Genomic DNA, 23705 nt, shown 5'->3' with positions numbered 1-23705 from the left:
CAGATTTAAGAAAAATGCTATACATAACCCTTATGGCTACATATAAGCATTAAAAACACTCTTGAAAATTGTTTGAATTTATAAAATCATTACAAAATCACACCAATTAGACTGATCTACGCGTGTTTTTGTCATGTATTTCTAATTTTACACAATTTTCAAGAGTATTTTTTATAGCATTACCCAAGATTTAATTAGAAGGGTAATGTTATATGCAGCCTTTAGCTAGGGCTGCATATAAGCATTTAATATCCTTCCTTCTTAAGAATTAAGTTGGAAATTTATCAACAATTCACAAGTAAATCAGAGTAATAAATGTTTATTAATTGTTAATTTTTTCCACTTTTAGTTTTTTATATGAAGCCTTAACTCCTAAGGACATTTTTTTTTTAATATAATTATTTTTTCCTTTGCACATCTCTCTCAAGTGGATACAAATTTACTTCGTCTTACACAAGTCCCCTAAACCCAAATAAGACGAGGGGAAGAAGAAGCTCATCAAATTACAGTCTTTAACAGCAGATACCAGATTACAACAAGAAATTCAGATTGTTGAGATTCAAAGCGACGATAATGATCTCACAGTTCTTCGTACTCTCTCAGCGAGGCGATAACATCGTCTTTCGAGATTGTAACTTTCTCTCTCCTCTTCTAGATCTGTTAATCAGTCAATTTTAATTGAATTTAATCTAAGATCTGTGATTTAATTGTGATTTTTTGTGTTATATTATTGTAAGTTTCTACGACCTAATCGATTTCTAATAGACTTTGATGGTTTTTAATTTTGATTGATGTAATCCGAATTTTTTTTATGGATTGTGATTATAATTGATTTCTGCATTTGCGGAATTGTTATTTATATTGTGGTTAAGCTGATTGATTGAGTTATTCTATGATATTTAATGAAGAAGAATTGCTCGAATTTGGTTGATCAGTCTGTTGTTCAATTGATTAGTCAAGTGGTTCAGATTTAGCGGATAGATTTCAGTGTGATGTGGTAAGAAGCGTCCTTTTGTCATGCATTGTGTGTATTGTGATGCGAGAAGTTGATTTTGGATGATTGCATCGAGGTTTCGGAGAGTCGTTAGTAGATGGTTATTAGTGAAAGATTATTTGGGTTTTATTTTATGCGTAACGAGTTGATGTTAATGATCAGAGGCTCTTTGTGATCATTCATAAAGGATCAAGTTTTACACTTGTGCACTTAAGGAAATAATTTGGATAATTTGGCTTAGGTTTGAATTTGGATGCTTCTTGAGAGATAATAGTAGATTAGGTAGTATGAGAAGTTTGGGAACATAGTGTCTCAACATCTGCTCATTCCCCCTTGTGATCTAGATAGTTCGAAATTCTCGATACACTTACATCCTGAAGTTATATTTACTTTCTTTCATGATTTATCTGGTGAGTTTGGAACAATAGGATTTGGGTTAACTTTTTGGAATATATAAGGTTCAGCTGTTCAGTTCATATCAGTCTTTGAAATACATGGTTTAACAGTTAGGCACTTAGGCTTTTGGTCTTACCAACCAAAAAGTTTATCGGTTTATATATTTGTGTGAAAGACAGATGCCTTGTGTGGCTTGGGATGATAGTGCTCTTTTTTCTATTGCTTAGCTTCTTTATCTATCTCCTTGGAAGACAGCCTTTGTGATTTCTCATCACTAGTTTTCTATTTTCTTGGCTTGAAGATGTTCAGCGGTCACTTATGGGAGAGATGGAGGGTGAAACCTTTATTGGGATGGAGAGAGTGTATACATAGACAAGAAAAGGTATACATCAGTCAATGTAATTAAGGGACCCAAGTAGCAAAATCAACCTAATATCCATTGAATTGCATAAGGAAATATGCTATTAACTAAGAAACACGCTCTTTATATGGAGTTATGGATGCTATTATGGTCGGAAAAGTATCATGTGTCTGCATTAATTACATGTCTTGGATTTGTATTGCATTAATTACATGGTCGGTTAAGTATCACTGTGCTTGGTTACTATTGTTGGAATGGTAATATTTTACACGACAAGTTTCTTTTTTTTTTTTTTTTTTTTTTTTTTTTTTTTTTTTTTTGTCCTTTGGTCAAGTTTAAGTTGCAACCTAGATTTGGGGCCTCATCTTGCTTTATAAATAAACTTAGTTTTCTGAGACTTGGAGCAGTCCATCTTATTTGTCTCTTTTTCCATGGCTCTTCATGCTCCAACAGGCCAACTTCAAATCACATGCTTGATAATGGCTATAATCCACTAATTCCTAAATTTGGCTGTATATTTCTTCCAGTGCTTTGTTTTGTTAATCCTGTTATTGCTCACCAAATGTATTGTTTTCTCAGTCTTCCCCTGTCTTCTGGCAAGGTATCATCACATATATTGATTGTAGGACGGGGCATTTGCATGTCCTTTTGTGAAATTGGAAGTCAATATAAAGAGAAAAAGTAGTAAGGGATATTAAATGTGAGAGTAAAATAATTGATGTGATCAAGAGAAAAGTTAATTAATAATCAATAGGCCTCAAATATTCGTGGGAGAGGTTTATATATATATATATATATATATATATATATATATATATATATATATATATATATATATATATATATATTATATCTATTAAAGTAACATAGAGATTATTTAGGGTAGACTGCTGACCAAAAATTGTTGACAGGAGGATTCCTTTGGGACAGGAGATATGGAGTATATTTTTCTTCTAAATAAAATTAAGTCTGTCTAGTTGTAACTGATACTGTAACTGTGCTGTGATTATGGCATGCAAAAGAACCTTTGTTTGTCAATTCTTGTAGATATATATTGATGTTGTGCTTTCATATGTATGTTTACACAGATCGTGGGGATGTGCCAAAGGGAAGTACTGAGATCTTCTTCCGTAAAGTTAAATTTTGGAAGGAAGATGGCGAAGAGGAGGCACCTCCTGTCTTTGTAGGTATTCTTTTTCTCCTTCTCTCCCCTCCCCCAATAATAATATGATATTGTGAAAAATTATGGTCATATGGTGCATCAAATAGAGGGTCTCTAGTTTTGGTTGGGACATTTTTTTTGTGCTCTACACACACACACAGACAGCTGTACAAGTAGTACAGTATAATGAGCCAAATTGAGCTAGTCCATTATAATTGCAAAGCAAGACTAGTAAATCTTTGACTCATGTGAATATGAGTGTCATATACGTATATACGTGCATATTGTATCATTCTTCCAGGCTGATAGGGCCCCCTATCAATCAGCTTCCAATAATTTTTACTTATTACCAGCCAGCACCTTATATATCTACTTATAAATTGTGGCACAATATAACCTTGCTCATGTCTGTTTATACTTTATACAATTAACTCAAGATAGGAACAGATCATATTTAAAAGGATTAATGTATCATTCTTAATCTCTCTTGGTCTCCGTGTACCTCTTTACTCCAATCACATCTCTTCCCAATAATTCTAACCATTTTGTTACAAGTAGGTTGTTCTTTCCCATGCTTGTTTGAGCATGCATGAAGCTGTAATTTAGCTCTTGTTTTAAACAAATTCTAACACCCTGTCCATTTAGAACTAGAGAGTAGAGACGTAGCGGTCAGGACGAAAATGTCACTTAAATAAAATACTTTAAAACTCAATTTAACGCGATAAAATAGATTGAAGCTAGTCCACTAAACAACCAAAACAGAATATAGGGATTTATTTATATCCAAAGACTTAGAGTACTCATAACAACTGTTGAGGCAGAATAACCTCAATTGGAAACCAAAGTTTAACAAAAATTCACATAATAACCACTAGGTAGTAAGGCTTTCAATCACCCTCATAGAAGTCATCCACTATAACTAAGAGTAGGGTTTGGGAGAACTGCTAGTCGCTCCCCAATGACTGGGAATCAGGGATTATTCATGTTGTTGTTATATGACCCAATCCCTACTCTTAGTTATAGTGCCTTGGGGTTTTTTGCCTTCTGTTTCTTTTGCCCACACAATTGTATTCTTCATTCTATTAGGTTTAGAAGCCCTTACAAGGGTTCCCATGCTTTGCAGTCATGCCCAGTGCTTGACGATACCTAAAGAAATGTAGTATTCAATTAAGATTCCCTTTTTCGTAAAAGCTCTACCATTTGATTCCCTACACCAACAAATTCTGCTGTTCAGTAGTGCATTCATCCAAATCTTCATTTGTTCAAGTTATCCACACCCAACAGTTTAATGGCAATCGTGGAGAGCATACCCACAATGGAGAGCTTACCATGGACATGGATCTCCTTTTGATAATCAGCTGTAGTAGCTTCAGCATAATAGGCCAATTATTCATTAAATGTGATTCATAATGAAGAATACTATTTCTGTCTTCAATTATTTATTCATTTTTTTTTTTTTTGAACTTCACAGTTTAAAAGCACTTTAATTGCTAAAAAAAGGTTCCACAACAAAATTCCACATGCAATAAATCAAATGATCAAGTTGATCAGTATTAGCCTAGTAGGATTGTCACCAGCCACAAAGATATTAGTTCAGCAAGCTACTCTTCAGTCTCTTTTTCAAGCTTTCCTTCCTCAATTGAACAATTGGGTTCCCGTCTTTCAATATGGAGGCAATTTGATTTCGCCCTATTCCTTTTTATGCAAACTTGCTATCAATTAAATGTTATCCCCTGGATTTTTTAAAAGCGCCGTTAGCTGCCTCTTGCTCAGGCATATTCCCTAAGTCAAACCTTGGGGTGACTTGACCTGATGCTCTAGGTTCTCAATATGCGTATTTCTCTGAATATCTGGAAAACTTTGTTTCTGATTTCCACATTCACTCTCATACCGTGAAATATTTATAGTATTATACGTGCTTGAATTAGTTTTCCATTAACTCAGGTTAGTGTGCTTTGCTTAAATTGTCTTTTGGAAACCTTTATGCTGCCATTTATGTTATATGTTTGGGTGTTTTATCAGTTATCTTGTTCAAATATTTGAGAGGTGATCCCGTGTGATACATTCCTTAATTCTTGCCCATGTTAATCAATATGAAAGTATCTTAGTTATGGCGGTGGTGGTTATGGCAATTATAAATTTTTATAATATCTACTTTTATTGATTAGTAAGTTTCAGTCGAAAAATTTTTTGGTGGACATTTGAAAGTCAAAGGCTTGTTTGCCTTTAAACTGCCCGTGGAGAACTATTTTACTCAGACTTGGATTTATTGTTGCATGGTTACATATTGTTGGACACGGTTACATGTCTAGGTGAAAAGACTACATGATTTGGTCCAAATTGAAATGTTAATTGTATGTCAGTATCTACCGATGTTAGGGTTTTGAGTATCATACATTGGTGTTGAACTGAATGAACAATGTGAGTGGCATAAATATGAGAGCTGAGGTGGTTATTGAGCATTATTACAAGGCCGTTTCATACATTGATATTGTTTTATCACTCCAGTGTGTCATATCCATTGACATCAATGACCATGTTTATTATTGCTTATGACCCTCTTAAAGTTACATGGACCCTATATTATTTAATGGTTTATAAGCCCCTTTGTTTAGTTGAGATCCAATTCCACAGTGAAAATTACTTTTTAGTGCATTGCTATATGATCGTGTGCAAAATCCCTCAATCCACCCCTCTTTGTTTTCCTGCCTTTCATGTCTCACTGCTATTATTTGTTTTGAGATTGGCATTGAATTAACTTAATTATATTATGGAAATCTTATCTCAACTCATCCCTTGATACTGTCAACAGAATGTAGATGGAGTGAATTACTTCCATGTGAAGATTGTTGGACTACTATTTGTGGCAACCACCAGAGCTAATGTATCACCTTCTCTTATAATGGAGCTCCTTCAGCGTATTGCCCGTGTGACTAAGGATTACCTTGGGATTCTAAGTGAAGAATCTCTAAGAAGAAATTTTGTGCTGGTTTATGAGTTGCTTGATGAAGTCATAGTAAGTATTCCTTACACTTTTTCCTTTTTTTTTTGTACCTCGACACTACCTCATGATATGCTAAATAGTCTTTTGCGAAGTTTCTGTGGATGAATATACAAAAAGTTCACATCTTTTCCTATTTTCCTTTGGGTATATCGAGATTTTGATCTTTTTGGCGTGTACTGTAAGTGCAATAGCCATGATACCTTGTTTATAAAGATATGATGTTAATTTCATGAAAAGCTGTCAACAACCATGTGCTTCTATGCATCTGAATTATTAACTCACTGTACAGGATTTTGGCTATGTGCAAACAACATCCACAGAAGTATTGAAGTCCTATATATTCAATGAACCAATTGTGGTTGATGCTGCACGGGTTCCTGCACTTGGTCCTGCTTCCATTTTCATGGTATGGGGTTAATCATAGTATCATGTCTTTTAAAAATGAAATTTTTCTTTCCTTTGCAAACTATTTGCTCTATTTGTTGCTTATTATAAGCTTTAATGTTTATAGCAAGGGAACAAAAGAATGCCTGGCACTGCTGTGACGAAATCTGTGGTTGCAAATGAGCCTGGAGGTAGGAAGAGAGAAGAAATTTTTGTTGATATCATTGAGAAGATAAGTGTAACCTTCAGTTCCAGTGTAAGCACTTAACCCTATTTGATCTATATATATATATATATATATATATATATATATATATATATATATATATATATATATATATATATATATATATATATATATGTGTGTGTGTGTGTGTGTGCCTTTAAGCTTCTAAAATTTCATAATTTTTTGAGTTCCATGAAATAATAAAGAAGTTTAAAAAAATACTTGAGGGCTGCTAGCTTGCATGCAGATCAGCACAAATATGGGGTGTGTGCTTAATTCCCAATTTAGAAATGTGAAGTGCTAACAATAGGCTCAAATATGTTCTGGAATGTTGCTACCTTGTTTTCCGTATTTTTCTATTGGAAAAAAGGGAGGGGGAGGGGGAGAGGAGAGGGGTGGGGTGGGGGGGGGGTGGTTAGGGTACAAGGAAGGGCTTCTAGATTTATAGACAGTCTTTTTGTCATTGTAAAGTTGGCATTATACTAAGCCATCATAATTGACACACGTACTACATTTGTTGAAAGCTTTTAACTGCTCTTTTTTTTTTTTTTGGCTTACATGTTTCTAAGTTTAAACTGCAATGTTGGCTTTGCAGGGATATATATTAACTTCAGAAATTGACGGGACAATTCAGATGAAAAGTTACCTTACGGGTAATCCAGAAATTAAATTAGCTTTAAATGAGGATGTGTCAATTGGAAGAGGTGGAAATTCAGCATATGGTAATTATGAGTTTCTTTGAATTTTAATTTGTGAAGTTGTGGCAAATGTATCTCACTTAATAAGTTAATATGCTAAAAGCCCTCCTTTTTTCATTGTTTTACAGGATATGGTAATTCTATTGGTTCTGGTACAGTGATACTTGATGATTGCAACTTCCATGAATCTGTGCATCTTGATAATTTCGATTTAGACAGAACTCTAAGTCTGGTTAGTGAAATTTGAAGGATTTGTGCAACTTTGTTTCTAGTTTTGTTTTGAATCTCATTCTACCAGGGGTATTATAATTATACAATTTTTTTTTTTTTTTTTTTTTGACACCGTATACACTGATATTTGTAGGTACCTTCAGATGGTGAATTCTCAGTTATGAATTATCGTATGACACAGGAGTTCAAACCTCCCTTTCGTGTCAATGCTTTGATTGAAGAAGCTGGAGCCCTCAAGGTGGTGTATACTATTCTTTCGTTTCTGAGTGAAATATCTATAATATTAGTTCTCTGAGATGATAACTCAGTCTCCTTTTTGGCTGTGAGTTGAATGTTTAAATGATCATGGTTGTAATTGCATCTCTAAGTTTTGAATCTCGGAGTAGAGAACTGCAGGTGAACCACCAATGGCTGATCCTGAGATAGCATGGTTCTATGCATTTTATTGATGTTTTTCTGAAATGAATTTTTGTATGAAAAGGTTTACAAAAATTGTTATTCTGCATATGTGCCTGTATAGTGCTGTGAGTGGGTCAGCAGCTGTGCATTTTTTTCCTAGAAATGACAATCTAGTTTCATTCCTCGCAATGTTGATTGTTTGGCTGTCTTGCTTCTTCAGAGTATTTCTTATGACATTAGGTTTAGTTTTGCGCCACTATTTTTGTGTGGTGGAGATGCTGAATATCCATCCACTTTATTGAATTTATCATGTTTTGTACTAGGTTTTTTTATTTTTTCCTTCTTTTTTTCTTGAATGTCTGATTGCTGATGCTTGCATGTGGATATATTTTTCATTTTTTTTAATGTCCTACGCATACAGAAAAGACAGAATTCTTGACATGTGGTTCAGCTGTATTTGTTGGTAGATTTGTGAAGTGGTGAAAGTTCTTGTTCATAGTCTATATCATTCTTATTCAGGATGGAGGATTGTCTTTACATATGTTATGTGGTTATCATCTGCTTCATATTTGTATTGTCATGTAACAAGGGTGCCTTCACTGCCTTGCATGATAAGTTCTATATTAATTGTATTATCTGATGTTTGCCTTCTTCATTTCTGATTAGGCTGAAGTAATTATCAAAATACGCGCTGAGTTTCCTTCTAGTGCCACTGCAAACACTATTCTAGTTCAAATGCCTCTGCCAAGTTATACCTCAAGGTATCAATGTTGCTTTCATCCTTACTTGCACAGAACAATGTATTATTTCAGATAGTATTATTCTTTTCTGATTAAGCAACCTAATTTCTGAAGCCCAGTTACTGCTTACTTTATAAGCTTTTACATAACTACGAAACTGTTGGGCATGCCATGCGATGACCAAATTAGACCTTGTATGATTTCAAAGACTCTGCCTGAGTGTTTGGTGGTTTGACTACTTTTCAGAGTTAGCTTTGATGTGGAACCTGGTGCTATAGGACAGATGGCTGATTTCAAGGAAGCTAACAAGAGATTGGAATGGAGTCTAAAGAAGGTGAAGCTATTTTCTTAATTCCTTGTCCACATAGTTGTGGAGTGCAGCAATTGAATGTTGCAATGTACAGAACATTTATCTAAACCTTTGCAGTTGCTAATCAAATAATGTCAACAGATTGTTGGTGGAGCTGAGCATACATTACGTGCAAAGCTGACATTTTCACAGGAATCGCATGGTAGAAAATTTTCCTTTTTAGTTGCTTTCTCTGTGTTTGAATGGACTCTTTTTTAAAAGATTTTGCTTTGTATATATGCAAATATGATAAGTTGTGCCATTTTTTCATTTCAGGGAACCTAACAAAGGAGGCTGGACCTGTCAGTATGAATTTCACAATTCCAATGTACAATGCTTCTAGACTACAGGTAACACTTTTGCTCATGTGTTTGCAAGTTCTTTCCTCAGAACATTAATCATAGGCCTTTTCTGCTATGCTTTTAATTGTTGCTTGGCCATGCTGTTGGTTTCTAACATATGTGACTGCTGCTGCTTTTGGGGTGGCAAAGATTTTTCCTTTTTTTAATTGCTCCACATTGATTTTCACGCTTGCCAATATCCTTGAATATGTACTTCTATATAATGTTGATGATTTGAAATTATACATTGAGACAAGCTCGATACATAATAACACCTGTAAAATAACTGGTGAAATTGGGGTATGTGAATACTTCATATTAGTCATAAGGGAACAACTAAAAAAGACCATCTCATCTTTTAGGTCGAATAATGGGCCAAGTTGAAGGGCCTTCTGATACTCGTGCAATTTTTTTTTTTTATGGTTTGAATGGCACTAAATTTTTTGTTTCTCTGTTCTAATTGTTTCCCTCAATTGTTTGTTATTCAGGTAAAATACCTGCAGATTGCAAAGAAATCAAAAACCTACAATCCTTACCGCTGGGTAAGATATGTTACCCAGGCCAATTCCTACGTGGCTCGTATGTGATCAATAGGTGTTCAATGTTCGAAAGCCAACTGCTTCAGAATCTTCCATTCTGAAGGCTCATCCACTTGCACCCGATGCCTCTGTTGCTTGCCTTCAAAGTCAAGAAAAGAGCTGAGCTAGCTTAGAAAACTTACATAAGTACGTTGCTTTTAGAAAAGTTGTTTCTTTGTAAGACATTGTACATGTTTTTGTGTCTGCAGTTGAAGTGAGTTGAAAGCTCATGAAATTATTGTTTTTCATTTCAATTCAAAATGTCTGCATCTTCATCGGATACTTTGATATGATATTGCTCTTGGAATTTTTCAAAGTAACTCAAAATAATATTGGAATTTTTCCGAGAGTTGAAATGTTAAATCGGTCGGCTGATCAATGCATCACCACCATTTGACCTGGTTCCTTGTTTCAATATCAATATGTGGGTTAGCAGTCAAGTATTCATGAATCTTCCCAATACATATCTTCTTCCGTTGTTCGTCTAGCATACATTCGCAAGTCGCTATCCATATGATAAGTTTCTGCTTTCTAGTATTCTTTTGAAATAAAGGATGGTTTTGGCACTTGCACTTTTAACTGCACAACTTGTTAAAACCTGCTTCTGTAAACTACCAGCTAACAGTACCTTGTGTTTGGGCTACAAGAAATCTATAAGTAACAAGATATATTGAGGGATGGTTATACTTAATTGCCATTTGCAGCTTGTAGATAGGGATATTGTTTGACTATTAGGTTTTGAATTTGTATAAATTGGCATCGGTTTAATTAAATCAATTGGATGTTGATACGCATATCTTTGAGGGCGAATTTTGTTCCACCATTGTAACCCTATGAGATTTATTAGGGCTAGAAGAGTAGATTTTCGAGCTCACCCTTGGAGATCCATTAATCTCTGAGCATAAACCTAATTTTTAAGTTGATGCAAATCATGCAATATCCTAAAATAAATCAATCATTTTTTCAAAACTTACATTTTTGTTGGGTAACTCTCGCTTTAGGTTGTCAATTTTTATATTTACCCTAAACGTTAATTTGCTATCAGTATTAATGCAACCATTTTGTGTGTCAATCTTATAGGGATTTAAAGTTGTTTTATTTATGATATTTATGATATCTCCACCTAAACGAAGTATACGGTATACTTCGGAAGTATACCACATTAATGTGAACAATTTGGCTTCAAAATGCCCTTTTTACACTTGGGTTTAGACTAAGATCTTAATTCAATCATTACAAAAAATTCAATTTGACTAATTTTTTTTGACAATTATGAATCAATGATCAAATAAAAGTTAATCTAACTATTGCAAATTTTTTGCCTAATTGTGTTGCCGTGTTACAATTCAATGGAAAACTTTACTCTTAAGTGGTATGTAGAAAATTTTGTGGCCACCAAAGTCCGTAAATTATTTCCCCTTTTCCCCTTAAAGTCTTCATTTCTAATATTCAAGAACGATAAGATTACATCAAATAATAAAATATCACAAATTCGTCAAAAAGGAAATAAATAAATAAATAAATAAATAAATAAAATATCACAAAACTTTCCAAATTTCTTTGCCATTGAATCATTAAGAACTAAATCTTAGTAATTTACAATTAAGTCATTAATAACCTGTGAAAGCTATAGGTACAAAATTCTTGAAACACTAGCAATTGGATCAACCAATAACCACTATATGACAAAATATTCACATAGTAGTCCAATCCAATTTAGACAAAGAATAAAAGAAAGATAAAACATATCTCATCATAAAAATTTCAATTCATAGTCTAATTAAAGCAATATTGCCCAATTAGAAGGTGATTTGATTAATAATGGTGAATCATTCAACAATTAATGATTGATATAAAGCAAACAAATCATAAAGTTACCATTTACCCTGTATTAACTTTTACTAATTAGGTGAAAATTGAATTAATGGTAGATTGTTAGTGACCACTACTACAACTTGCTCAAAGTTGGTATCTCTTCTGAAGTAAAACACATGTCATTATGTCAATAAAGATTATTCCTTTTTTATTTTTTTTTTCCAATCTTCATTTCCACCAATTCCTTACTTTCACCATAAGCTAGATGAAACTTTTTTACCATTTTAGTCAACATAATACACCTTCCCCTGCCAAATATGGCATGTATGTTCATTGCATAAAGAGCTTCTCTTGTGATTAAAGTGTTACTGTTATTAATGATATATTGATATAGTGTTGAAAGAAAGCATGCATGTCAATAGCCACTTTTTTATGTTATAATTTCCACTGTTTTGATTTTATGTAACATAAAAGTTCCCACATTAAAGGTGTATGGTAAAGAGTTTATTGGGGCAAAATTAGCTTATTTGATCGATATTTGCTGATTATTGATCATTAAATAAGCTAATTTGGAGTGTTGGTGAAGAGTTTATTCTATTAAATAAGCTCTTTTTTAAATAAGTTTCTTAGAAAGCTTTCTCATTGGCTAATTAAACATTTCTAGGTGAAATTATTAAACTTATAAAATTGTCTAAAACCATATCTCAACTAAGTACCTCTATAATTAGCATATTGGTCATTTTACATATTCAAATAGTTTTAATCAATTAGATATTTACCAAAATACTTTTATACAATCAAATAATACAATCAATTAGTCAAATCAGTTAATATAATCAGTTAGCAAAAACTAGTTAACATAAAGCTTGTTTTAATCTTATATAAATTGATTGCTTATTTATTAATTCAAAATGTTTATACTTGTGAAAATTGGTTTGGACAATAATTTCTTTCTTTATCTTCATAACTCAGATAGATTGAAGTCTTAGTTTGACTCATTATTACTTTCATAGCAGAGAGGATCCTAGCTTATCCTTTTGTCTAAATCAAGTTCGCAAATTAAGACTTGTCTAAAATTGTTCAATTGCCAATTAATATGTTATATCTTGTATAACAAAATTACTATACTTTGTCTAAGATAATAAAAAGGGACACTTTGCCGAAATCCTTGACAAAGACGTACTAATCTCATGCATCACCTAATGAGATTATCATACGTTTGCCCACCACTCACTAGAAGATACTTGGAAGTTATTCCAAGTAACTTACTAATCATGATCTTTGCTAAAACGATTAATAGCATGAGCCAATTATATGAGAGCAACTAAACTAAGCTTCTTGCTAGATTAATGGCCTCAAACGCAACAACAGTGTCTTAACATATCTCGTATTTTTTATATCGCAACCTCTTTAGGTAACTAAATTTAAAGAGTACATATAAACTTTGCTTAAGACATATAAAATCATGTGTCAATTTTTAGGGTCTTATAAACCGCAGCCATATATTCCCCTCGTTTGTCGTGAAAAAGCCAAATAATTGCTTTGAAACGGCTTTTATTAAGCTCTTGATACCATATAAGAATACTTTAAGGTTAATCAACTCATCCTCAATGGAATCGGAATTATTAGTTTGCGTGCATATTGGGGAATATATACTAGTATGTTCAATAATGTACATTATCATTAGGCCTTTATTGAATAACTATGGAAAAATTAAATACTACTCCTACATCCTATCTCATAATTCTAGAAGCTTCATTTAATTTGTATTAGGTTGGATTCATTGGAGGTGATCTAACTACAAGTAAAACCTCCACATCAAAAATTGTTATACTTCTTGGTATTAAATTCGGAGGAGTACGAATTGAACAAGTAGCGGGTCAAATATTAGATATAATGATGGTTAATATGGAGCTAATAGTTAATTAACATAATGTTTGCACATTGTAAATGAAAAACATTCTAAAGTAAGAAATGATTAAACTTTCTGACTTTTGAAGATAATTTAGCCCAAAAAAACATGTGATGTACGTAAGCAAAGCATGGAATTGAACCACCACCTTCTTAGCACATGCCTATTCTTATTGTCAAAGTCATTCAACTCCCATTTTGGGTTTCTTCAAACATAGGTAAACGGCAACATAAGGGTTTGGTGGATCTTCTTAAAATTTCAAGGTTGATTTGGTGTATATTAAGATCTTGTCTCTTGTGGACTAATTAGCTATATAGCAAACTTAATTATAAGTAAGGGTATTTTTGTATCTTTTAAGTTTTAATATATAAAGTAGGGTGTTAAATACTTGCACTTTGATAAATGTCCTCAACACCTTAAATTAGTAGAACCTAATAATGAGTTTACCAAGTATCATCTCTTGTAAATCTTGACTAATTAACAATGTAACATAATTTCGAAATAATCACATAGTTAAACCTAACTCAATCTCAAGACTTATATAGACGTGTTGGTAGGCTTATAATGGATCTAAATTAACTTAGCTTTTATAATCGATCTCGGGAGATATCCTTCACATTCACTTCAATCTTGAGAAAATTTTCCAAATTTGGTCCAAAGCGGGGTTATAACTTTCATTTTAGACAATTTATTACTTTTTCGGACTCCAAAACGAAAGTGAACGATGTGCTTCTCATAAAATGCACGACATGGTGGGAGGCTATTTGAGTAGCTAGTCAGGGTTGTTCATTTTGCCATTAAACTGATCGGTTTTACCATTTACGTACATGTCTTCATTCATGAAATCAAATTCACAACAAACCTTTTATGTGACCAATTAGTGGTCATTTATGGTTTCAATCAACGTTACACATATCATTCATAAAATGGTCCAATTTTGTGTATTATGGGCCATTAAACTTAGGGCATGTTCCGATTGACTGAACTGAATTGAACTTATTAATTAGTAATTTTTAGCTACGGATTAGTGATTTTTAACTACGGATTAGTGATCTTTGATTATTTATTGATTATTTATTACTATACATATGTATATATACAAATGTACATATTATTATTAATATTATTATTATTATTATTAAATAATTATTGATTATTATTATTATTATTATTATTATTTATTGATTATTATTATTATTGTTATTGTTATTATTATTATTTATTGATGATTATTATTATTATTTATTGATTATTATTATTAGTATTATTATTTCAATTATTATTGTTATTATTATTATTATTATTATTATTATTATTTATTGATGATGATTATTATTATTATTATTATTATTATTATTATTATTATTATTATTATTATTATTATTATTTATTACTTATTGATTATTATTATTATTATTATTATTGTTAATATTATTATTATTATTATTATTATTATTGTTGTTGTTGTTGTTGTTGTTGTTGTTGTTGTTGTTGTTGTTGTTGTTGTTGTTGTTGTAGTTGTTGTTGTTAGTTGTTGTTGTCGTTGTAATAAGAGCTTAAAAGAATGAAATTTGGCTTTATATCATTAGCAATATCATTAGACGTAAATTAAGAGCTGAACTGAACTAAACTGAACTGAGCTGAACTGAACTGAATTGAGCTGAACTGAACTGAACTGAATAGAATATCAACGGAAGAGAACATGCCATTAACCGCCGATGCACTTTTTTGTAGCTGACAAGATTATGCATTTAAGTACTCTATGGACTTCCAACGGACTATGAGAAACTTATTTTGTGCCCAAAACCATCTCATTCATACATTGACTCACTGTTATTTATCATGTCTTAAGTTGCTTTGTTTATTTTGCCTTGTCGTGACCTTGTAACCATGGTTTGCTTTCATTTATGTTGTCTTATCTCTTATGTGGTTTTATGTATGTCTTATCCCTTATGCCCTCCCGGGCAACCCCTTATGCATATGCCTTGTGCCTAACTCGTGCAGTGGCGGATCCAGGATTTCTAACTAGGGGTAGCACTGCGCATTAAATAACGTATTAAAAAAACGTAAGTAAGTAGAACTTATAAAGTAGTCGTTATATAATATAATATATTTCCTCCGTTTTTAAATGTTTGTTCCACTTTTCATTTCCGGCCATTTTTAAATACTTGTTGTCTTGCTCTATTTCCTTATCTCGGAAACTTTTACAATATTTCATTCACTTCTCTTAACTAGTGGGATCTAATAAAATGTTTTTTTTTTTAACTTTGGATTATCTCTTCTCTAATACGTAGTATATCTTTTACTAACCCCGCTACCTCTATATTTTATTACTTTATGACTTTCTCCAATTTCTCCTAAATCTCCGCGCATCAAGAAATAAACAAGTATCTAAAAGCGGATGTAGTACTATTTAGATTGTCGCTTTATACAACAATCAACCGAACAAGATTTAATACTAAATAATTTAATGATTAAATATGAGCTTTAAAAAAAAGGTATGTATGAAAATGGGAAGAATTAATATGAATGGAGAGAGTATTGTAGATTAGAAAGCAATTTCTACGTAGTAACTTATATGAATATGGGAAGTTTTCATTTAAAAAGGATTAAATTTTTTTAAAAAAAAATTAAAAAAATTTATTGCCTTGAGGTCTCGAACCCTAACCATTCATGCATACAACTTTCTATCCATACTTCCGCACCACCGAACCAACGCATAACATTTCGTAATATCATACAATTATATATATACAAAATAAATGCTATAGCAATTTTGAACACTTTGCTGATTTTTTTTTTTTGAGGGGTAGCACTCGTGGTGTGTCATCAATATTGTGCACAAGCCCTCAGTCCTAATCAATAGATTAAGATCTCGTTGGTCTAATATTAATATTGTGATTATTATGAAATGTACTTTGCATTATTATGCACTTGGTTAATTAATTAGCACTATACTTTGTGATTCTCAACATTTAAAATAAAGTGGTGTACTAATTTTGATCTAGTAGATTTCATGAAAGCTTAAGCTTGTGATTTTGTGGCAATGAGTTCTACTCTCTAACAGGTGCCTTTAAAGATGAGATTCCTTTTTCCTACTTAAAATTTGAAGTGTCGATGCATTGCAACTTTGCAAGCGTCGATTAACTCCATTAGATTTTTTTTTGTAATTTTACAACTTAATTAAATATACGTACATCTTATTTATTTTAAATAATGTACTTGAATGTCACTAATTTAGTAATTTACTATGCTAGGTTATGTTACATTACATTAATTAACTTTTCTATCAATTTATGCATTGACTTTCTAAAAATAATTCCAAGTCTTATTGTTGTGATCCTAAATAAAAAGTAAAACTCATGTATTCGAAAGAGGGGTGTTAAGCTTTGAAATGGTGTTTGACTTGGTAATTAAAAATCACTTTATTCTACTCCGTACCATTCACCGCCTCAGCTTGACATATTTTCAGGAAGATTTTAAAAAAAAAGTTGCGAGAAATGGGAGATGAAATTAGCCGACAAATAGACACTGACAAAATTGTCATTAATATTTAAGGTTCATCCTATTTAATGTCATCATTGACTCTCATATAAATAATTGTATAATTGTTTTAGTATATGACTGATTGATTCATGGTAATTGCTAAAAAACATTCTTTGTAAATAAATAATTGTATAATTGTTTTACTAATACTACATGTATACCCAATTTAGGGCCTGTTTCGATTGACTGAGCTGAACTGAACTGAATTGAACTGAGCTGAATTGAACAGAGCTGAACTGAACTTATTAATTAGTGATTTTTAACTACGGATTAGTGATCATTGATTATTTATTACTATACATATGTGTATATACAAATGTACATAATAATAATAATAATAACAATATTATTATTATTATTATTATTATTATTATTATTATTAATTATTGATGATTATTATTATTATTTATTGATTATTATTATTAGTATTATTATTGTTATTATTATTATTATTATTATTTATTGATTATTATTATTATTATTATTATTATTATTATTATTTATTATTAGTATTATTATTATTATTATTATTTATTGATTATTATTATTATTATTATTATTATTATTTATTATTAGTATTATTATTATTTCAATTATTATTGTTATTATTATTATTATTATTATTACTATTTATTTATTATTATTGATTATTATTATTTATTATTATTATTATTATTTATTACTTATTGATTATTATTATTATTATTATTATTTATTTATTATTATTTATTATTATTTATTATTATTATTATTATTATTTATTACTTATTGATTATTATTATTATTATTATTATTGTTAATATTATTATTATTATTATTAATAATATTATTGTTGTTGTTGTTGTTGTTGTTGTTGTTGTTGTTGTAATAAGAGCTTAAAAGAATGACATTTGTCTTTATATCATTAGCAATATCATTAACGTAAATTAAGAGCTGAACTGAACTGAACTGAATTTCAACAGAAGAGAACAGGCCCTTAGTTATGGTAAATGCATGGTACGGAGTAATAAATAACTAGCTAGGAAGGATGAGCAAGCAAAGAGAACTACAAATTTAAGTAAATACAACACATACAACATAGTTAAGACCGGTTCGTTTGAGTTTCTGAGCTGAGTAGCGCAGAGCTGAACAAAACAAATTTTAATTTTGTAGAATCGATCACAACAGCTCAAAAGTATAGGGCCTAATACTAGCCATATGTAATAATGATCATGTATGAGTGATTACAAAGCTCTCAAGAAATGACATACTTCATATGATTGGAATTTTTGTGTTTTAGCGATTTTATCTTATAGGAACTGATAACTTGAACATATTAATTATTTTTCTCAAATTTATCTCAAATGTCATAAATGTTTTGAAGTGTGAATGTCATACATATTATAGCTGAAATTAAATTACATACGTTAGCTTGTTCGAGAATTAGATCCACATTAATATGCCAAGTCAAATTGCAACAACCTAATTGAAAATCGAGCAAGATCTGATCTCCCTGACCTCAATTGAACTTGGTACTCAACTAATCATAAGCAATTTTTTTTTTTGACGAGAAGCATAAGCATAAGTTAATTGTGCTTCCCATGCACAATTGAATTAGTTGCTCATGTGTGCTAATTGTAAGCACAAGTGTGCTTCCCTATCCATATTCCAAACTAACTTAACCAATTTCCACAATACTTGGTACACCTTGGTGACATAATAAATTTCGTCGAATTCTAATAAAATTTAAATGAAGTGCTTAAGGATGTCAAAACAAGAGTCGGGGGATTAGGTAAGGGAGAGGACATAGGAAGATTATTAAAGTTAATAGAGAAGTGAGGATTATATAAAATTAACGGTGTCATATCATTTAACGCATCCAACATTAATACCTATACTATCATACATCCATACATGTCCAACATCAAAGTTAGTGGTACACCCTATTAGGCTATTAAGTATCGACCCACTTATACATTCAAACAATAATTAGAGGTCTAAAGTCATACGAGTATACAAGCTAAATATGTGACTAATGAAACAAGCCAAGTAAACCAACTAACACACGATACCATTAGCCAAAGTAATGTAAGTCCTTAAATTAGGCAAAGCCTTGCACTGGAATTGAAACACACACCAGAGTGATGCCCACACAAGACACCTCTCTTTCTGTCACCTTCCCTGTCTGTATCTATGCTCTCTTCTGGACCTCACCACATCACCCCCCCTTCCCCATTTCTAATCAGCGGCGCCCCCTTTACTTTGTTTCAAAGCTCACCCACCTCCTTCTTTCTCTCTCCTCTTCATTTCCTCCCTTATTTTAACCTTCTTCATTTCCATTATTCACCCACAAAAAAATATTAAAAAAAAAAAACTCAATCTTTCTTCAACCCTCTTAAAACCCCATTTCTCAATTTAAAAATAAAAAAAAACCCCAAATCCTAATTTTTTTATATTATCCATAAATTTCACAAAAATAAAAAAAAATATTGAATACCTATCTCCATCAAACAAACAAATTTAAAAAAAATCATAAAAAAATGAAAGGAGAATATGTAGAAGAAGAAAATGATATCAACAACAACAATACTCAAAATAATGCACACAATATGTTTGCAAAATTCTCTCACCACTCCAAATTCCAACCCCCTCCTCCTCCTCACCACCACCAACACCACTTTCCTCCACCACATCTCCACCACTCTCACCACCCATTCTCCGAAGAATCCGACTCCGCAACAACTACTACAACCCCAACTCATCACAATCAAAATCTACACGAATCTATCACCAAAAAACCTAAGATTATTGCTCAAACTACCACCACTACAACCAGCAATGAAGATGGTGGGACCATCGAGGTTTCCCGCCGTCCACGTGGCAGACCACCCGGCTCGAAAAACAAGCCCAAACCCCCAGTTGTCATAACCCGTGAACCCGACCCTGCCATGTCACCTTACATTCTTGAGCTCCCTAGTGGCGCTGACGTCATCGACTCACTCACGCGCTTCACGCGCCGCCGTGGCGTCGGCCTTTGCGTGTTAACCGCTTCTGGGGCGGTAGCAAATGTTACGCTTAAACAGCCCTCCACAACCACCCCAGGTGGGACCGTCACTTTTCACGGGAGATTCGATATTTTGTCTCTTTCCGCTGTTGTTGTTGTCAATACGGTGCCGTTTCAGGGTGGTGGTGGAGGGTTCACGATATCATTGGCGGGCCCACAAGGGCAGATTGTGGGTGGCAAGGTAGTGGGCACACTAGCTTGTTCTGGAACCGTCTACGTCATAGCAGCGTCGTTCACCAACCCTACATACTGTCGGCTGCCTCTTGACGAGCAAGAGATGCAGCCGAATAGTCTGTGCCATGGACAAGGCAATGAAGAGGAGAATTCGGCTATATCGGGTGGCGGAGATGGTGGTGGGACGATGAGCTTGTATAGTGGGAATCATTTGGGGAATACTCCGACGACTTCGGCCACGGCTGCAGGTGATGTTATTTGGGCCACTCCTACTACTACTGCTAGACCAGGTTACTAATGTGAGAAATTAATTAAATGTTTGGTATATTTTATCTTGATTATTATTGTTACTACTACTACAACTTCTTCATCTTCATGGTTTCATGTAATAGGTTAGTTTTTTGTTTTTATTTTGTGGGTTTTTTTTGTTTAGTGAAATGATATGAAAAAATTATGAAGTTTTTTTTTTTTTTTTGTCGATGTAATTTTTAGGAATTTGTTGTGTTTAAATGATGGTTGAAATTTGAAAACTTGAAAACCCACTTTATTTGGTAGGTTATGTTATTGTGATTTTCTTGATTCTCATCTTATTTAGATAGGAGTGGAGGTTTATTAGATTATTAGTAAATATGTATTTAGGAGTGCATGTTTTTTATTGTTGAATTTTGTAATGAAAATGAAAACAAAATTATCATGTTTAGGAATTTGTTTATGAATTTGTAACCTTGCTTGCTAGTATTCATCTTCAACTCGAGGCAAAAATCCGTATACTACGGGTATATGGTGCACAACATGTTTAGTCATCTTAAATCAAATCTTCTCTGGTGTTATGCGATTTAGCCTTTTAAACTTGTTGTATGCTTATACAACGCTTAACAGTGATTACATTACGAAGTATAATTTTATTACTACTATTAATTTAAACTTTGAAAATGTGGGATTATGCTAATGAAATACTATACTTTGCATAATTTTGCTAGTTGAATTCTTCTTTTATCACATTTTGCTGTTTACGTTTGTTTCGGTTGAAAACAATGGGACCTTGCCGAAGGTCCACTGAAATGGAGAAGACTGGATTCGATCCAAGTTGTGTTGGGCCGAAGGTTTCCTGCACAGTGAACACACGTAAACTAGCCTCGGGGGTGTTTCCGAGGAAGGCCCCTCCGATGCTAAAGTCAGTACAATGTGTAGAAGGAAGACACTATGCAAGAGAGTTTGTAGCTTGAGGCTTTTGTGGAATATTTCTGAATGCAAGAATGAGCATATGAATTGGAATGTCAATGATCATATGTGATGTCCCTTTGAATGTGTTAATATGATGGCTTTTATACCTCATCATACTTGGAGAGGTTGGGCTTTAGCCCAATTGGCTTACTTTGTGGGCTGACTTTTGACTTTTGAGCAATTGGAGAGTTGAACCTTGACCTTGGGCTTTTAATTGGATCATTTAGTGCTCAGGCCCAACTTTGACTAAATTGGACCCAAACAACTTGCCCCCCAGACCCGATTTGGAAGAATGACGGGTCGGGTTTGATTTAACTCAGAAAAGGAGGGAAGTAAATGATTTAATTGATCCAAAAATTTGAATTTAAACCGTAATTAATGAGATAACAACGGTTAATGATTTGCGGAAGTTGGACGGATAATGGGCAGTTTAATCACAAGACATGTGTTTAATGGTTACTTAGTGGGTACTTAAGAGAAATTAAAGCACAGACTCTTCGTATCCCGTACCTGGAGATATAAACAGAGGCGCGTCATTCTCCTCACTTATTCACCAACACAAACCCAGAATTCCTCGAGAGAGAAACCAAGAACCCGCATCAAAACTTCGCAAATTCCCCCGAGCATTGAGCTTAGAAACTGAGACTTGCCACTACGAACTCGTAAATCGGCAACTTTCGCTTCAGATTAAGGTAAATTCCTTTGATTTCAGTTTATTTTTCTTCGAATTCGAACTCCTTCCCCTTTTCTTTCGACTTTTCTCTTCGAAATAATCCATGGCAAGAGGAGTTAGAGGTAGAGCCCGTGCTCCAAGAAGAGCAAGGCCGATTCCCGATCCTAGGAATAGGATTGGGACCTGGAATGGTCAAAGGCCGGAGTCTGACCCTGCTGAAGGGATTAGGGCGACTCCCCTTTCCTCGGCTCCTCCTCAAAGAACGGATGAGCCGAGTGCTTCTGGACGGGACGATGAAATTCCCGCTGTCCTTTGGGATATCCTCCCTGGGTTTTCAGAGTGGGAGAATGCCGAAGTCGCTTCGGCCATGATAAAGAACCGCCCCTACTCATGGTGGGTAGAGAACGCCGATCAATATCGATTTGCTGAGCAAATTGAGTTGCACTACGGCATTTTTGAAGCTGATGGATATTGGTGCCGAATGCCCTCAGCATCCGATAGAATCCATCGTCCACCCCCGGGGTATGTGGGGGTGTACACGAGACAGCTTCAGTATGGGCTGAGGTTCCCTTTGGACGTTTTCGTCCGAGACTTGCTGATCCATTACAACATTTCCCTATGTCAGCTAACCCCCACCAGCATCCGAAGGGTGATGACATACTTATGGGTCTGCAAGTTCTTCAAATACGTGCCGAACCTGCACTGCTTCAGAAAGCTCCATCGGCTAGTGCCAAATATTCAGAGTGGGCACGGAAGCCATGGTTCTGGGTGGTATCGGATTGAGTCCCGGCCCCAATACTTGACCATGTGGCCAAATGACTCTTCAGACAAGGACTGGAGAGGTCAATGGATTTGGGTTAGGGCACCCATAGATCCGGGCCACCCTTGCGTCTTCAGCGCTCCCCGGTACTTAGCTGAGCCTGATCCCGAAATGGGAAGTCTAGGTCCCCCCGCAGATAACGGGGCGGATCCGAACCTGGATCAGCAACATATCTTCGGCAAGCTGCCGAACCCGGGGGGGAGTGGTCGAATGCAGCATATCCCGGAGACTTGGCTCCCCGATACGCATTACGTTTTCCAAGAGAATATGCTAGCAGCTGTTGGCCTCAGCCGAAAGTTTAAGGATGGTAAGCTTCTTCGGCTGGGGCCGAGGCTTTTAACTACCTCTTTTTCTTCTCTCGCTTTGCTTTTTTATGCTGTGCCAACATATCTGAGCTAAACTTTTTCCCTTTCCCTTTTTTCAGAGCGGGACGAGACCAACGTTGGTATTAACTACGCTCGTCTTGGTGTTAACCGAGAGCGAGTTGTAACTGAACGGGCCCCGTCTATCACTGAGCCGAGGCATAGGGAAGTTCATCTGGATTCTTCCCACTTCCAAATTGAGGCTGTTGCTCTGTATCAGAGGCAGAAGCCTTGGTGGAAGAAGAGAGACCCTTGGTTTCAGCTGCTGAACGA

General features: G+C 33.8%; 2 protein-coding genes across 3 annotated transcripts; both read left to right on the top strand.

Annotated features, from left to right (window-relative positions):
* Positions 1 to 516: 516 nt before the first annotated feature.
* LOC110706696 (AP-4 complex subunit mu-like) lies at positions 517 to 10303 on the top strand. Of its 2 annotated transcripts, XM_021884650.1 has the most exons (13): positions 517 to 631; positions 2840 to 2934; positions 5726 to 5929; positions 6207 to 6323; positions 6429 to 6557; positions 7123 to 7249; positions 7354 to 7457; positions 7590 to 7694; positions 8522 to 8616; positions 8842 to 8929; positions 9047 to 9107; positions 9221 to 9294; positions 9774 to 10303. In XM_021884650.1, exons 1-13 carry the CDS (start codon positions 574 to 576, stop codon positions 9870 to 9872), a joined length of 1356 nt encoding a protein of 451 aa, XP_021740342.1. In that variant the 5' UTR covers positions 517 to 573; the 3' UTR covers positions 9873 to 10303. The 2 variants fall into 2 exon arrangements, with proteins under 2 accessions (XP_021740342.1, XP_021740341.1); XM_021884649.1 differs by lacking the exon at positions 517 to 631 and having other exon boundaries at positions 2840 to 2938.
* An 8839-nt stretch (positions 10304 to 19142) lies between these two features.
* On the top strand, positions 19143 to 21053 carry LOC110706694 (AT-hook motif nuclear-localized protein 28-like). Its single transcript, XM_021884648.1, has one exon. The coding sequence runs from the start codon at positions 19656 to 19658 to the stop codon at positions 20649 to 20651; it is 996 nt and encodes a 331-aa protein (XP_021740340.1). The 5' UTR covers positions 19143 to 19655; the 3' UTR covers positions 20652 to 21053.
* Positions 21054 to 23705: the final 2652 nt, after the last annotated feature.

The sequence above is a fragment of the Chenopodium quinoa genome, unplaced genomic scaffold, assembly GCF_001683475.1.
Source record: "Chenopodium quinoa cultivar QQ74 unplaced genomic scaffold, ASM168347v1, whole genome shotgun sequence".
Classification (NCBI taxonomy): Eukaryota; Viridiplantae; Streptophyta; class Magnoliopsida; order Caryophyllales; family Amaranthaceae; genus Chenopodium; species Chenopodium quinoa.
Note: the sequence above shows the minus strand (reverse complement) of the source record. Positions and strands in the feature narration are given on the sequence as shown.

What these genes read in the sequence shown, in the direction of transcription:
- LOC110706696 (XM_021884650.1), top strand. Translation starts at nt 574, where the DNA reads ATGATCTCACAGTTCTTCGTACTCTCTCAGCGAGGCGATAACATCGTC. An exon ending in TAACATCGTCTTTCGAGATT is followed by an intron (nt 632 to 2,839) that starts GTAACTTTCTCT and finishes ATGTTTACACAG; the next exon opens with ATCGTGGGGATGTGCCAAAG. An exon ending in GTCCTGCTTCCATTTTCATG is followed by an intron (nt 6,324 to 6,428) that starts GTATGGGGTTAA and finishes TAATGTTTATAG; the next exon opens with CAAGGGAACAAAAGAATGCC.
- LOC110706694 (XM_021884648.1), top strand. Translation starts at nt 19,656, where the DNA reads ATGAAAGGAGAATATGTAGAAGAAGAAAATGATATCAACAACAACAAT.